At 41.3% G+C, this 16,687-nt stretch overlaps 1 protein-coding gene across 1 annotated transcript in view; it reads left to right on the top strand.

The window, feature by feature from the left end:
• LOC120721257 (vacuolar protein sorting-associated protein 13C-like) overlaps positions 1 to 11,027 on the top strand; it is a 54,545-nt gene extending 43,518 nt beyond the window's left edge. Inside the window, 10 exon segments of the mRNA XM_040011456.1 lie at positions 41 to 136; positions 289 to 364; positions 473 to 636; positions 717 to 762; positions 1,228 to 1,351; positions 4,292 to 4,406; positions 6,516 to 6,607; positions 6,694 to 6,817; positions 6,956 to 7,039; positions 9,954 to 11,027. Coding sequence (XP_039867390.1) covers positions 41 to 136; positions 289 to 364; positions 473 to 636; positions 717 to 762; positions 1,228 to 1,351; positions 4,292 to 4,406; positions 6,516 to 6,607; positions 6,694 to 6,817; positions 6,956 to 7,039; positions 9,954 to 10,055 — 1,023 coding nt within the window. The 3' untranslated portion in view covers positions 10,056 to 11,027.
• Positions 11,028 to 16,687: the final 5,660 nt, after the last annotated feature.

Below are 16,687 nucleotides of genomic sequence, written 5' to 3' on the forward strand. Positions count from 1 at the left end.
TTTTTTTTTTTTTTTTTTTTTTTTTTTTTTTTTTTTTTTTTTTGCGTTCTTGGTTCTGGACGTGCTGGGAAATCCATTTGGACTGATCCGAGGTCTGTCTGAGGGGGTGGAGGCCTTCTTCTACGAGCCCTTCCAGGTAACTCATCCTGAACTACACGACGACGTAATCGACTTTTTTCTGATAGTTACCAGGAAAGATTCTGATGTCAGTCTTATTTTTGGATCATGAGCTGAGAAACTGACAGGCAGGAGAATCCAGATGAAATAAAAGTGGTTTGTGTTTGTCAGGGAGCCGTTCAGGGTCCGGAGGAGTTTGCTGAAGGTTTTGTGATCGGTGTCCGCAGCCTGTTGGGCCACACAGTCGGTAAGAAAGCCAGAGGCATGATGGATGCGCAGTGACTGATTTAATGCCAACCAGGACAGATGATGACCACTGCGATCAGTATTATTAGCGAGCTGATTCCTCGTGCAGGTGGCGCCGCAGGCATGGTTTCCAAGATCACGGGATCGGTTGGTAAAGGTCTGGCAGCCATCACTATGGATAAAGAGTACCAACAGAAGCGACGTGAGGAGATGAACCGACCACCCAAAGACTTTGGAGAAAGTCTGGCTAAAGGAGGAAAAGGACTGCTGAAGGTACGGAGTGACAGAGTTCAGAGGTTTGTGTGTCCTGATGTGAGCCCGATGCAGTTCAGTAACAGTGCTTGTTTCTGCAGGGAGTCGTGGGCGGAGTAACCGGCATCGTCACCAAACCTGTGGAGGGTACGTGCTCCTCTGCCGCGAAACCCACAATGCTGCTGCAAACACTCAGTTTGGGGGTGAAGGGAAAAGAAGAGAGCAGAGAGACTTTGCTTGATGGAGACAGACAAAATGTTACCATGAATGTTGAACCCAGCTTTATCCAGTGTGCCCATATGTGTTCTGTAAATATATGCAAATTGGTGCAAATCTACAGCAGATATGAACTTTGAGCTTTCGCATAGTGACGTTTACTAGTTACATTTTGACCATATTCACCTGTAGAGTCTCCATCTGAAGGAAAACAGAAACATGTTCTTTGCAGCAGAGTGCAGTACACTACTGTGAGCGATGATGAAATTCAACACCCAGACTAACCTGAATTAGATTAGATCCCCTTTCTGTCAGAGAAATGCAAGAAAACCCAAAACTGCAAATGTAGACTCTGGAGCTGCAGAGGATCAGAGCAGTTACTGTCTTTCTCTGTAGGAGCGAAGAAGGAGGGAGCAGCAGGTTTCTTTAAGGGGATCGGTAAAGGTCTGGTGGGGGTGGTGGCTCGGCCGACAGGCGGCATCGTGGACATGGCCAGCAGCACCTTCCAGGGCATCCAGAGGTATTTGCTTCAAGCTTTCGTCCGTGTCCAGTTTTTATTTTCACTCTTCAGTCTGTCAGTGACTCTGTTTATTCGTACTTTGTCTCCAGTATTTTGCAGACTGAAGAACTTCCTGTGTTTTCTGTGTGCTTCTTAATGTGTTGTTTGTCTGCTCACTAATTTCTGCTTTTGTTTTCTGTCTCGTGTCGTTGTTGCCGGGAGTTTTGTTCATTGGTTTCTTGCTGTTTTGGTGTGTGAGTATTTCACATGAAGCATGTTAAAGCCGAACTCTTTAATCGCTGCCTCGAGCTGAACTGTAGATCTGTTACAGAGGTTCAGGACTAGTTTTCCCCTTTTTAAATGTTTGGGTAGCATTCATTGTTGCACCAGATAAAACCTGATCAGACCTGATGAAGCAGTAGTGAGGGGGTCGAGCTTTAACCTGCGGCACTTTGACGTTTGCATGTTGAATGTTGCGGCAGATGGACGGTAAGTCGCTGCATCGTGTCAAGAGTTTAAACTGATTCATGCTCATCATGTCATCCACCATCAGTCTGCCTCTGCTGCCCCTTCCCCTTTCTTAAACCCACCAGCTCGTGGCAGCATTGTGATTCAGAAAGCCACACCCCCGAGGAGAGTCACAGGTCCTGCTTGTAAAGAGATCCGAAGTGCTTCATGCATTTACATCGTGAAAATTGAAAACATTTGTCTGCTTGGTCCTCGCAGTTTCCCTTCCGTTGTTTCCCACACGCAGACTTAACCTTAGCAGGTCACCCCTGTCAACAACCAACCAGTGTGGCGACTCTTTTTAGCATTTGTTCTGTCTTCGTCCCTCCACAGTCTATTTCACACCCTCATCCCTATTTTCAGGTCCCAGGTTTGAATCCACTGTCTGGGCTGTCTGCATGGGTCCTCCAGTCGTGCAGACATGCAGTTATTGGGCTTAGGGTGATTCTAAATTGCCGACCTCCCTGTGGGTTTGGCTGTCCACCATTGCGGCAACACGATGATGGATTTAGAGTTGATCGACAGGATGAGAGGCAGCTGATCAGTTATTTATTTGTCACTCAGAAAATATGTGTAGATAAATTTATTGATTCATTAAGAGGCCGTGTGGACACACCCATCTCTGCTAATCTATGGGAAACACTGTGTTCACGTCCCGCTGACGTTTCTGCAGGTATATAACCGAGGACAGATGAGTTTCTGTATACACTTACCTTAATCTCACCTTTGAATACTTTAGCGTCTGCAGTAACCTCTGTTGTCCCACCTGCCAGTGAATCTCAAAGCATCACCTGGTCTCTCCTCAGGGATTGGCTGACTGAATGGTCACATGGTTCTTCCAGCCTGAGTTTGGCACCTTGGTTCATACTGATTGTGTAAAGAAACACTAACAGCCACGGTGTTGGTTTGTTTGAGGTGACGCTCGCACTTAAAACAGCTTTGAGCTGCATCAAAGAGAAAACTGCACTGCAAAGTTCAAAGTACTGCTAAATATTTTTAAATACTAGTGGATTATTTCCATCTACATAGTACATTCTGAACATGTTAGGCGATGGTTCAGATTTAAAATATACGTGGAAGTAATTATAGATACTAGGAAGCAGGTGACAAATGATAATATCAAGTGTCTCATGAAGGTTCTGGGCCAGCGCTCTACCGGAGGGATGCAAATCATTCTTACTAAAGACATTCCCCTATTTGGATATCAACATCTGTCTTCTATATGCTCTTCTATCAGGACAGAGATATTTGGGATAAAGGTAGAACAACTCTGTGTACATCAGCAGTGACCTTTGCGTTTTGTCTTTAACTAGTTTTTTGTCCACACATTTAAGTAGAAAGAAATACTTGGAAATGCCCAAAACATTTCCCAGGAACCTTATCAACCTTCATCCCCCTCCTCCGTATGGAGGACACATCTGTCCTGTGACATGTCAGTCGGTTCATGATAACCTGTTGAATGTTACCGTTTCACGCTGTCACTGTAGAGGTCACCAAAGGTGAGATATCGCACCTGACGGAAGCTTCTCGCAGCATCGTGCGCATTAGAAATGAACCTGCTTCACTCTGAATGCGCTTCAGGGTTGATCTGCAACCTCGTTTCCAAAAAGGTTAGGACAAATATGAAGTTAAAGGAAAACATTTAAAATCTATATTTGACTGAAAATGGGTCAAAAAGACAACACTGAGTGTAATCAGTGGTACAAAATGACAGATAGATGCAGTAGTTTCTACAATTTAGAGAAAAAGTACTTCTTAAAGAATGAATTTAACAACATTAGAAGATCCACAGAATCCATAATTCTCTGTTCATAAACAGCCACTGGAAATATACACACAGGAGGCTCTGCTGAATAAGTGAAATAGAAAATTGTTTGGCTTCCAAAAGCACAGCAAGTGTTGGTAGAAGAATGAGAGACTCTTTACCGCCTCAAAGTCTGTGGCAGGTTTCAAACTGACCTGGTGTGCATCAGACGAGGGTGAGGTCTCTGCCCGTGCAGCAGCTCTTGGAACGATCTGGAAACAAGCCCTAGTTTTATTAATAGTGACGTAATTCGTCACTACGGGGACAGAGTTAACATTAAACGCGTCCATTTAGCTTTCAAGAACTGAGAAAAATGTTTGTTTCAATATTTGATCTCTTACCTTTAAGATATTTTCAGTTAAATACAGACTTTAAATGGTTTGCAGATGACTGTGTTCTGTTTTTCTGTACATTTTGCACAGTGCACCAACATTTTTGGAAACGGGGTTGTAGCAGATCCAACTCTCAGGGCTCATTTTGTAGAAACGACTAGTCAGCATGCCGACTGACGATGCTTCAACTTCACTTCCACCATATGAAGTTATTAAGCTTCAGCAGGAAGGCACAGAAATGAGTCTGTTTCAGTTTCTGTAGCACTAGAATAATTTTTCAAGTGCGTCTCTGTTTTCCCGCGTGTGTTGTGATTTCAGGGCGGCCGAGGCGACAGAGGAAGTGACCAAGCTACGGCCGGTGCGTCTGATCAGGGAGGATGGGATCATCAGGCCGTATGACCTGACCGAGTCGCAGGGATTCGACCTTTTCCAGGTTCGATCGCTTTGACCGTTTTGCTCCATAACGACCCGATGTTGCTTGCTGAGAGGAAGCAGGTGTGGTCTTCTGCTGTTAAAAACAAAAACAGTTCTGCCCCAAAACCAATCAGCAGATAAAAATCCAAAACAGCAGCAGCTCTGAACACACACTCCGGATATTTATGAATTAAAAACAAGCTGAGCCAAAACACACATTCACTGTGAACACAGTCTACACCCAGCAATCAGGCAGACATCAGAAAGCAGGAGAAACGAGATACGAGAAATCAGATCTCAGCTGCTGGAAAACACACCAGAAAAACGTTATTCTGGAGCTGCTAATATATTGTGTGTCTGTGCTTCTAATCCCTTTTTTTTTTCTTTCTTTTTTGTTTTTCTTCTTGTGTTGGTGCCACATGCAGCCTGAGGAGGAATAATCGTGTTCGTTTGGGCGGATCGACTTATCAATCAAGTGCTTTGAAAGACTATAATCCTGTCTATGACTAATAAAATGTTTATGGTTCAATTCCTCATCCTATAATATTCTATAATAGTCTATATTATTGTTATATCCACGTTGATTCTGGATATTGAGATGATTCAGGTTTCTATGCATGCCACAACTAATCTCTCTTCTCATACCTCAAACATTTCTACACTCAGCTCTCAGTTTATTACTTTTTCTACACAAAACATTTCTGCTTTTAGTTTTTTATTTCTGTTTATAAACAATAGTTTTTAAATGACCCTTTTTTGTTTATAGCCATTTATTACATATTGTTTATTCAGACAAGACTAGCAGGTGGTGAAATTATTTTGCTATAAAGCTGAGATACATGTCCGTGTAGAGCTTACCGATATTTTTGTATCGTTCTGTAGCGTCAGCTTTAAATTCATTCTGAACTTGTATATGAACACTTGCTGTTTAATATTTGTGTCTTTGTGATGATGTACTCTTTGTACGACTCAGTCTGCATGACATCTGTTGTGTCTGCGCTAACGTCACCTCTGAGTGTTTGTCAGCTGAGAGCGTGTCGCTGTCTGTAAGATTTGTGTTTAATAAAAATTCTGCCTTTACTCACACCTTTCTTTTTCCAAATGCAGGGCTTGGTGGGAGGGGGCGGGGCTGTCGCCTTTACTGTCAGCATGTGGTTAGAAGGGTAACGACTCACTAACATGTGCTTTCACGGAATCACGCTATCACACACTCTGGTTGCGATCCTTCTTTTGAAGTAGGTCAGATTTCTCTCAGAGGGCGTGTTTGTTTTGCGTATACGTCTTTTAGTGTGCTTGGCAACATGTTAGCATCCTCGGCCTTATAGAAGTGTGTATAGCTCCTCTGATACGTCCACAGTTTCCTCTCTTTTCTTCTGGTGGTGGGTTTGCTTCACTGGTTAATTAGTTATGGTTTATTCCACAAAACAGGGGATCACTTTTCACGCTTATTAACATTTCTGCTGTTAATCGAAGCATTCGGTGTCATGCTTTCAGAATTTCCTCCATCTGGCATCTGCACAAAAAGTTTGGGGTTCTCCAAGGAGAACGGTGTTTTTAAAGGATTATTACAAATTGTCGTATAGTTGGACTGCAAGTGTTTCAGAAAGATGCTCTACTTCTCACCTCATAAGTCTGAATAAATGCTTTCCTGTGAGATTAAGGTCTCGTTTGTTGGTTTCAGGATGTCCTTAATGCAAGATTATGTTCCTTTTATGAAAAAGCAGGATATATTTTAGGACAGGTCTATCTTTGATTTGGTTAATCTTTTTTTTTTTTTCTGAGACAGATCCTTCCCTTCGCTATGAAGTCCTGTTGCAAATAAAAATAGATGCCAGCAACAAAAATGCCAAACCTGAACCTTCAGGATCTCCAAAACAATCAAACATGTCAGCTTGCTTCCTCCTTTTATATATAGCCGATTCTTTCATACTGTTAAATGTCCTTGTTTCAACTAGAAGTCATCCAGCAACGAGCTACACCGCATGGTAAAATCCACCTCTTGGTGCATCAGCGTGGACCCTGTGTGGTTTTACTGAACGACGGGGTCACCTTATGTTCATGTATAATGTTCAGATTCAAACCGCAGGTGGTCGGTAAATAAAACCTGGGAGTCTGTTTGTGTTTCCAGCGATCAGAGATCAAACAGCTGGAGGGTGAAGTGTTCAGAGATCACTGTCAGTATCCTGGACACAGAAAGACCAACATCATCGTCACCAACAGGTAAAACCTGTTATTTTATTGTGTTTTTTCGTTGCTGATTGTCAGCATGTGTCGTTGCTTACGGTGTCGTTGTTGTTTTTGTGCAGGAGGGTTTTGTGTGTTAAGGAGATAGAATTTGTGGGTCATTTCAACAAAGAGTGGGAATGTTTGTATGAGAACATCTGTCGACCGCCGACTGTGGTGGGAAGTGAGCTGAAGATTTACAGCAAGGTACCAAAATGAACCTCTGAATAAAACTCGAATTCATCGGCCACATTTGTCTGCTGTTTAATCAGGAAGATAACAATTAAGATTAGGTGTGAGGTCACATCCTGTAACCATGTTACATTTCAATGTCTTGTGTCTCAGGAGCAGCAGAAGCTGTCGTTTTCAAAGAGAGATGGTCAAGAGTTGGTGAGGAGCGTTCGGCTCAACGACCCTAACACTGCTCAGGTACTGTGTGTGTGGGTCTGTGTGTGTCTGTGTGTGTGTGTGTGTGTGTCTGTGTGTGGGTCTGTGAGGCTGCAGCACATTCTGACTTCAACATGGACCAAAGCTGATAGCAGCTTCCTGCTCAACTTCGTTTACAGTAGCATGTGGAGGACTACAAAGCAAGAGTAATGGCAAAGTGCGCTGTGTCAAGTTTAAAGTCAGTGTAACCATGGTAACTCATGCTGAATACATGACCTGGTTGGGACGAGGTTATATTCAGAGTCCACTTTCTGTTGTTCTTTTGTCTCAGCTGGTTTAAGTGCATTACAGACTGTTTGCTGGAGGAACATGTTTCACATTGGTTCCCTGCAGAGCTGTAAAACCAGCAGATTTATCTGCGACAGCACATTGTTAGTGAAATTTTCATGTATCCATTTGAAGATTCATTTTTTTTACATTTGATTCTAATGTGCTGTTAAGTCTCTTTCACACTGTTTAACATGCAGCTCTTAGAACACGACACACACACATAATACCGGCTAAATCAGTCAATTTAGTCTCATTCTGATCTGCAGACAAACTAAAGTGATTTCCTCATCTCCTGTATCAGGCTGTGGGACAGCAAGCTTTAATGTTTAAATGTATCTGGTTTAAAGTTTCAGAGCTCTCCTGTGCAGTCATAATTTTGGAGAGCGCACGCAGCCGTAACATTATTAACTTGAACTGAAAGCAGGCTAAGGAAAGCCTGAACACTGTTCATTGTAAACCTCTTGGGTCGATTATTTATCGAAGCTGCATCAAGCTACACAGGGTAGGTGAGAGCTAGAAGTCCGGCACAAGAGCAGCATTAGCATTCATGTCAATTTTCAAAATAAAAGACCAGGTCCAGATTAAACGCTCCACTTTTGAACAGCTTCTGGTGGGATTTCAAATTGTAAGGAGGACGGAACAAAATTCCATCAGAGACGCACAGAAAGCAGGAGACAGGAGGAGGTTTTAACTATTTATGAACAAACTCGCACTTAATGGAGTAAATAAGGACAGTTATGGTGTTTACGTGCTACGAACTAACCACGCTCGCCTCTGTGTTGCACATTAACCCTGCTTTCGTCTGTGTGCTACATAATAATCCCAACTCACTTCTGCATTTTGCAAAAAAGTTCTGCTTACTTTGTCATGCTACAAAGTTACCACAAACCTCTCGACAACTAACCCCACTCACTGTGGGGGGTTGCTAACAGTACAGGCCCTGTCCAAAAAATTTGAATATCATGGAAAAGTTTATTTATTTCCATAATTTCATTCAAAACTTTAAACTTTCATAGAGTATAGATTCAGGGCCCACGACTTAAACGATTTCAAGTACTTAGTTGTTCATTTGTACATAATAAACCCACGAAAACAGGATTTCAAAAAATGAGAATACTGTGAAGACATCACCATTTACTTCTCAGTCTTTGCAGGAAAAAAAGAAAAAATTAGGATCAAATCAATCAAAATGTGGTATTTTCAAAATGATATGTTAATCTTTAATACTTGGTTGGGAATCCCGTCGCCTGAATCACTGCTTCGATGCGCCGTGGCATTGATGCAATCGGCCTGTGGCGTTGATGCAATCGGCCCTGTGGCGTTGCCTGGCAGTTATGGAAGCCCAGGTGTTCTTGATGCTTGCTGACGGCTCTTCTTTGTTTTGTTCTGGTGGACCTCATTTTCCTCTTGATACCCCACAGATTCTCAATGGGGTTTAGGTCCGGCGAGTAGGCTGGCCAGTCAAGCACTGTGATGGCATGGCAATCAAACCAGGTTTTGGTGCTTCTGGTGGTATGTGCAGGGGCCAGGTCCTGCTGGAAGATGAAATCTGCATCTCCATACAGATCCTCAGCAGAAGGAATCATGAAGCCCTCTAAAACATTCTGGTACACTGTTGCGGTGACCTTGGATTTAAGAAAGCAGAGTTTACCAACACCTGCACCAGACATTGCACCCCAAATCATGACTGACTGTGGATATTTCACACTGGACCTCAAGCAGCATGGGTTCTGTTTCTCACCCATCTTCCTCCAAACCCTTGGACCTTGATTCCCAAATGAAAGGCACACTTTACTTTCATCAGAAAAGAGGACCTTTGACCACTGGCCAACAGTCCAGTCCATCTTCTCCTTGGCCCAGTTGAGTCCGCTTCTGACGTTGGCTCAGGTGCAGAAGTGGTTTTGAAGCTTTGACTCCTGCCTCATTCCACCCTTTTTGGATCTCTGACAGATTCTTGAATCTTCTGTCTGATAATCTGCTGAAAGCCACCGTCATCTCTTCTGCTGGTGCATCTTCTACTGCCACATTTTGCCCTTCCTCTGGACTTTCCATTGATATGCTTGGACACAGCACTCTGTGAACAGCCAGGCTCCTTAGCTATGAACCTTTGTGGCTTACCCATCCTATGGAGGGTACCAATGATGCTCTTCTGGCCTGTTGTCAAGTCTGCAGTCGTCCCCATATTGAACCTAACTGAGGCAATTGGGTCAAAGTGAAGCAATTTAATGACACTTGGGAAAACCTGTGCAGGTGCTTTGAGTTTAGTAGATGAGTTCGTGGGTTTATTATGTACAAATAAACAACAGTACTTCAAATTATTTAAGTTGTGGGCCCTGAATCTATAATCTATGAAAGTCATGAAAGGAATTATGGAAATAAATAAACTTTTCCATGATATTCTAATTTTTTGGACAGGGCCTGTATACTCACATTATTTGTTGAGTTGTTTTTTTGTTAATCTGAGGTGAATTTAGTGCATTTAAATAAAAATCACAGAATGGATGCCTCAGTATGGGTGAAGCGTCTGTATGGGTGGAAACCTGGGTATGAATGAAAGCCTCGGTGTGGATGTGTGTTGTTTCGTGATGTAACCCCTCCCCAACCTGGTTCCTCTTGTTCCCTGCAGAAGCTGCACACCGCCATATTTGATGCTCAGATGGCACAGCGGCAGCATCGCATGGCAAGACAGAAGTCGCAGCGCTTCCTGAAACTGGGCAACAAGCAGTGAGGTCACTTCCTGTCTGCAGCTGATTCGCAGTAAATATTTGGAAAGCTTGCAGGAAGGTTTCTGTTGCTTTAAGAAATGTAAACGGATTTACGCCGGCACATACATGTGTTCAGTTAAAATGTCCAGTCAGACATTTAGGTTTTTTTTTCATCATGCTAACAGTGGGAAGCTCTTACTTATCAAATGAAAGAATTATGGGATTGTAGTTTCTTTTTTGTTGATTGACACAAAAAAGCTGGACACAGCTGCTGTGATGTCACACGTTGGTTTGTGTAGTTCCGGTTTGAAGCTCAGCTTTGTGTTTCTGAAGAGTAAGAAAGTTGACCTGTGAAACTACTGAATGAGAACAGTGAAGGAAGAAATGAAGTCACAATATTATGAGAAACATTTAATTCCATCCAAATATCTATATCTATATATGCTGGTTGGTTATTTTGTTTTATTACCTTAATTTGTATTTAATTGTTTTTAGTTTAAGTTGTGTTTTGTTTGGGGGGGGAGGTGTCATTGGCTAGCTGTAACACTTCACGCCCATGATGAATCCATAAAAACACATTGCACTAAAAGACTATTTGATCTAATTGCTAATATGAATGCTGTTGTTCATGTCCAGTTAAATAAACACAAAGATCTCATCAGTTTATCATGAAATAATCCCACTGTTTTAAACATACAGTCAATGTTAACTATTCCAGTTTGACCTGCAGATCTTCGTCTGTTTAAACAGCGCAATGAAACATGTGTTTTTTCCTCAAAGACCAGATGAATGTGTTTACATCGTTTCAGACCTGCTGAGTGAAACGAGGAAATCGTTTCACTTTATTTTTATTGTTTTTTTTTGCTGTAACCAAAAGTCTGTATTTGTCTCTGTGCTGATGTTGGGCAGAAGGAGCTCTTTTCTGTTGGAAAAGGAAAACAAAATACACTGACCTGTAACCTGAACAATTTTCTATAAAGATGACATTGAACTACTTCTGGTGGATATTGTTGTTTTTTGGGGGGATTTTTTAGGAGTGAGAAATCAGCGATATCACAGCAGCTTCTGGGATGTAATGACAGCCGTCAACTTTTATTTGACATCAGATTAAAGTTCACTATATACTTTAAGTTCACTATTGTCAGAGTAAAAGACTGACCTCCTTCTATTGCTTCACAAGAGTTCAGATCTAACTTATCAACTCAATAAATAACACTGAAAAAATATGATAATTGCATTCTTCATTATTTAACCTGGTGTTCTTATGAACAGTCGTAACAATGGGGCTAGAGGTAAAAGGATACTAAAAGTTAAAATAACACCAGCACCAATCCAAAATCATCTGGACACACCTGCAGATTACATGCTGCCCCCTGGTGGTGAAAGCTTTGGTTAAAATTACAAGGAGGTCATAAAAGAGAAGTACTATTTTCATTATCAAAATCTTTCATCAAATCGGAGAGAATGAGTCCTAACTTGGTGCATCACAGACTGAGATTCAAATATTAGTCTGTGACCTGTAAAGAATTACAAACAAAAGCAAGATTTAATCCTAAAGCAAAAACTAATCTGCACTCAGTTTCCCAATGAGATTAGCAGTCCGTCAATTTTCTTTTGCCAATCCAGGGTTCAGGGTCGTCATGAAGCAGGCATGGAGGAGTGCATGGCTCAAGGAGGACCAGCGGAGGGGCATCCGTGCCACCCTCCTGGGAAGAGCTGAGGAGAGCCCCAGACGAGGGGTCACCCAGCAGCCACGGAGCAGAAGCCAGAGGGGGAATGCCTCCCCTGCACCCTGGTGACACACCCGCACCCCAAGACCCTACTTGTGTGGGGACAAAAGTAAAACAGTATGTTGGATGTGTCAGGCAATGCTCAATTACATGGGTGGGAACTAGTGCGTTAGGCAGTTAGCTCGTTGTCGGTAGCTTGTTAACGTAGATTTGCCGTGTTGTGGCGTTAAGGTCATTTCAGATTAACGCTGACAGCACTAGTGGGAACACAACGAATATGACTGCAATATGACATCATCCTAGTGCAAAGACAAGTGGAAGCAGACAAAAACAACAAGCACGCATGCTACAAACTTTACCCGAGTCATTTAGACAGCCGTTAGCACATGATTCTCCTTATGGGGACCTGATATGTTTAATATGCTGCTGAGAATATGGCCCAGAAGAAGCTATAGTATAGCTTTTATTTGGAAAGAGCCATTTCTCTGTAATAAACTCTCTTTTCCAAAGATGAGAGATTCCTCAATCAGATTTATTTTTTTATTACTTTGTTGTTTCAGCAACATTAAATTTAAAAACTGTACTTTTGAGTTAAAATATATATGGAAGGCGGGAGTGGGAAGACCCGTGAATTTTGTTGTATCGTTGCACCCTAGTCTTCACATTTATCCTCGGCCAAAACTTCTGCACTGGTGGACAGAAACCAAAGAGCATGGCTGTAATTGTTGTTTGTGTTTGCCTTGACAGTGTGAGGCAGTTGTTGGGAAGATTGTCAAAAGCCCATCCTGGAGCATCCGATGACCTGTATAGTGCACTCTAGGTAGTATATTATAGTGTATATGTATTGTATTAATGCAGGAGCTGGATTTCTAATCAATTTAAAGGTTTTTAAGCAGTACTGAGACACACAGTTTTGGTCTACAGTATGACGGACAATCTGCTTCCCACTTTGCGATAGGAAGGGAAATTGATTCATCTATTTTAGAAAGTGTTCTGTATCTTTTAGACAATAATTTAGGGGATTCAAGAGTAAGACAATGTACCGCGCTTGGTGGTGTTTGCAATTCAACTTGACTGAGGTTAAACTGCTTTTTTACTATGGATTTAATTTGTTGATATTCTAAAAATATTTTCTTGTTGATCCCATATTGTGTAACTAGTCTGTCAAATGGAATAAATTCTGTTCCTTCTATGTTCTAAGTATTTCATTCCTTTACTACTCCATTCTGGGAAATTAATCATATTATTGTTTTGTAATATGTCAGGGTTGTTCCAGATAGGTGTACGTTTGCATGGGATTAATGAAGACTCCGTTATTTTTAGAAACTCCCACCATGCTGTCAGAGAAGAGCTGATGTTGATGCTTTTAAAGCATTCATGTCTTTTGATGTTTGAGCTGATAAATGGTAGGTCTGAAATCTCTAGATTATTGCATAGTGCCTGTTCAACATCTAGCCAGGGCTCATCTAAGAAGGTGTGTTTAAACCATTCTGAGATGAACTGAAGCCTGAGAAGTATTGTTGAAAATTAGGCAGATCTAATCCTCCTTTATCCTTGGTTCTTTGAAGCGTTTTTAAGCTGGGTTTATCTTTCCAAAGGAATTTAGAAATATACGAATCCAGGGATCTGAACCAATCTTGTGATGGTTTGTTCGGGATCATTAGAAATAAGTAATTTATTTTTGGCAAGATCATCATTTTTATAGTGGCGACCCTTCCCATGAGTGATATGGGTAGAGATTTCCATCTAGCCAGGTCGCCTTCTACTTTCTTTAGAAGTGGGATGTGGTTTAATTTAGTTAAGTCTGAAAGCTTAGGAGAAACATTAATACCTAAATATTTAATATTTCCAGATTGTAGTGGGGCAGAAGAGGAATTATGGAAGGAGCAGTTAATTGGAAGAAATGTAGAGTTTGACCAGTTAACTGAATAATCTGAAACTCTTGAAAACCAGTTTATTAGAGTAATTACCTCAGAGAGGTTGGTTTGTGAGTTTTGGAGAAAAAGTAACACATCACCCGCATAGAGACTGATTTTATGTTCTACATTCTTACATTTTATGCCCTTAATTGTTGAAGCCTGTCTAAATGCTGCTGCTAGTGGTTCGATAAAAATTGCAAACAGTGAAGGGGAGAGTGGGCATCCCTGCCTGGTGCCCCTCAGGAGACAGAAGCTGGAGGATGTCTGGTCATTTGTTCTGACACAAGCTGTTGGGGAATTATATAATATTCTTATCCAGTTTATGAAAGAGTTTCCAAAACCAAATTTGTGTAAAGTTGCAAATAAAAATTTCCAGTTAATTCTTTTTCTGCATCTAGAGAGAATATTGTGGTTTCAATGTTTTTACTGTATGAGTAGTCTATTAAATTAAGTAATCTACCTGTATTTGTTGATGAGTGCCTGCCTTTTATGAAACCAGTTCGGTCAGGATGAATTAAGAGGGGGGTTATCTTCTCTAGTCTCTTTGATAGAGCTTTGCAGATTATTTTGAGGTCTGCATTTATAAGTGATATTGGACGATAGCTTGAGGGAAATAAAGGGTTTTTGTCTGGTTTTAGCAGGAGACTAATGTTGGCAGAATTCATATTTGGTGGTAGTCTGCCCTTTTCCTCGATTTCCTGCAACACTCTGTGGAATACTGGTGCCAAAATTGTCCAGAATTCTTTGTAGAATTCTGCAGGGAAGCCGTCTGGACCTGGAGCCTTATTATTAGGCATACTTATCAGAGCTTCCTGGAGTTCACCTGGCGTCAGTGGCGAATCCAGTGCCATTGATTGACTTTCTAGTAATTTTGGAAGAGTTACGTTGTCAAGAAACTGATGAATTTCATTTTTAGACGGGTTTATTTTTGGTGAATATAAAGTTTCATAGAAATCCCTAAAAATGTTGTTTATTCTTCAAGGGTCATATATTGTGTTTCCAGACAAATCTTTAACAGCACATATAGTTGTTTTTTCTTCATTTATTTTTAACTGGTTAGCTAGAAATCGACCGGATTTGTTACTGTGTTCAAAATTCTGCAAGAGAAGTCTTTGTACTAGGAATTGTGGTTTTTTATTAATAATTTCATTTAATTCTAGTTTTGTTTTGCGTATTTTGTTCATTATTTCTTGATCTTGGTCGCACGCGTAGGCTTTTTCTAAGGATTTGATGGTTTTTCTAGTTCCTGAATATTTTTGTTTTCTTCTTTCTTTTTGTGTGAGGAGAAAGAAATTATTTTACCTCTCATCACAGCTTTCCCTGCTTCCCATAGAGCAGAAGCTGATGTTCCGGGAGTGTCATCATAGTCTAAATATGAAGTCCACTCTCTTTTTAAAATATTTAATAAATTCCTCGTCTTTGAGCAGTGATGTATTAATTTGGGCAGTGATGTATTTAATACACCCAGGACCTTCGTACTGTAAAGCAACATTGATGCCCTGAGTTTGCACTGTGGACATTAAAGAAAAAGTTGTCATATTTTATCAGCAGGCTACAAGCATGAGATTAGTCCCATTGTAGCTGAACTTGGAAAAGCTTAACACACTGAGTTCAAACTGATGGATACAGAAAAAGACAAAACGCTGAGTAAATGAACAGAAGCCGCAGGTCTGCATCGTGAAGCAGGATTTAGGGTTAGCGTGTCGAGGTTACTCCTGGATTTCCATGGTTACGTTAATTATTTTTCAGTTGAACAACAATTTAAATATGAAAAACCTTTTATTGGGTCAAAAAATCATTTGGTGAACTGAGATGATCTTTTAAAGCTTTTCTTTCAGACCAGCAGGAGGCAGCAGAGACTCTGATCTCTCACTCTGACGACTGAACCTGGATCAGTTTCACTTTGAGCACTGAGGGAGGTCCAGTCGAGTTTACACCACAATAATGTTCCACTTTAAAGATTTATCTCCGGCTACGACACAGAGAGGAGAAAAAGAAACATTTTGACTGATGTGTGCAACAGCTGTTTACAGACACACACACACACAACCACACACACGCTGCGTAAGGTTGTCGCTGCAGGTTGTTGTCATGGCAGTAGGCTAAAAAAATGGCTGAAGATGATTTCCAGATGCTGATGTTTCTGCTGACTCGTTTATATTTTTAAAACAGAGCTGTGAGCTGATTGGTCATTTTTAAGCTGAAGTGTGAGTCATGGGTCTGCACCTTAAACTGACCCCGAGTCAGTTTACATCAAACTGAAAACCTGAAGACAGACAGCGTAGGAGGAGTTCCCAGTGCATCATGGGTAGGTTCCTCTCAGTAATCTGATCTGAGATCTGCTGCTGAGACAATGGAAACATCTGGAAATTATTCATCAGAGAGCAGAAACAGACCTGAGCTCAGCTGAAGGAGATTGAAGCAGACCACTGGGGCTCCACTGCGCTCCACTCTGAGTCAGATGTTTCTGCTTTCTCGGGGGGTTCATCAGAGATGATTACCCACTCTGGAACTGGAAGTCAAACTGGTTGTAAGCAGCCACATTTCACGTGTCTAAGTTCTGACTGAATCTGAGAAGAATCACAGGTTTTGCCTCTATGGGTGTTTTCATATGTAGTTCTCTTTTAAATGGGATCAATAATATTTGTCCTTATTTTTTGTCATATCTTTACTGTTGCATTGGTGGATGTTCATGTTAGACATGACTCAGACCACACTGCTCTAAATGCTCAGTTTCAGACAGTTTTTTTCTAGCCTTGGATGTGTGTGATGTCAAAAATGGACGGGATCCTTCAGTAAGAGTATTCCCAAAGAGCTATTAGCCAAAATCTCACCATCATGTGTGCCATATCTTTAAAACATTTGAGGACATTGGACAGGTGGACGACAAACGAAGTGGCAGGCCTAAAAAAAAATATCTGCAGCTGATGAACAATAACTAAAAGTTGTGTCTGTAAGAAAGCAAAGATCTGATACAGAAATGTCTCAGAGGAAAAGTGACTGTCA

This window comes from Simochromis diagramma, unplaced genomic scaffold, assembly GCF_900408965.1.
Source record: "Simochromis diagramma unplaced genomic scaffold, fSimDia1.1 OVJJ01000603.1, whole genome shotgun sequence".
In the NCBI taxonomy this organism is placed as follows: domain Eukaryota; kingdom Metazoa; phylum Chordata; class Actinopteri; order Cichliformes; family Cichlidae; genus Simochromis; species Simochromis diagramma.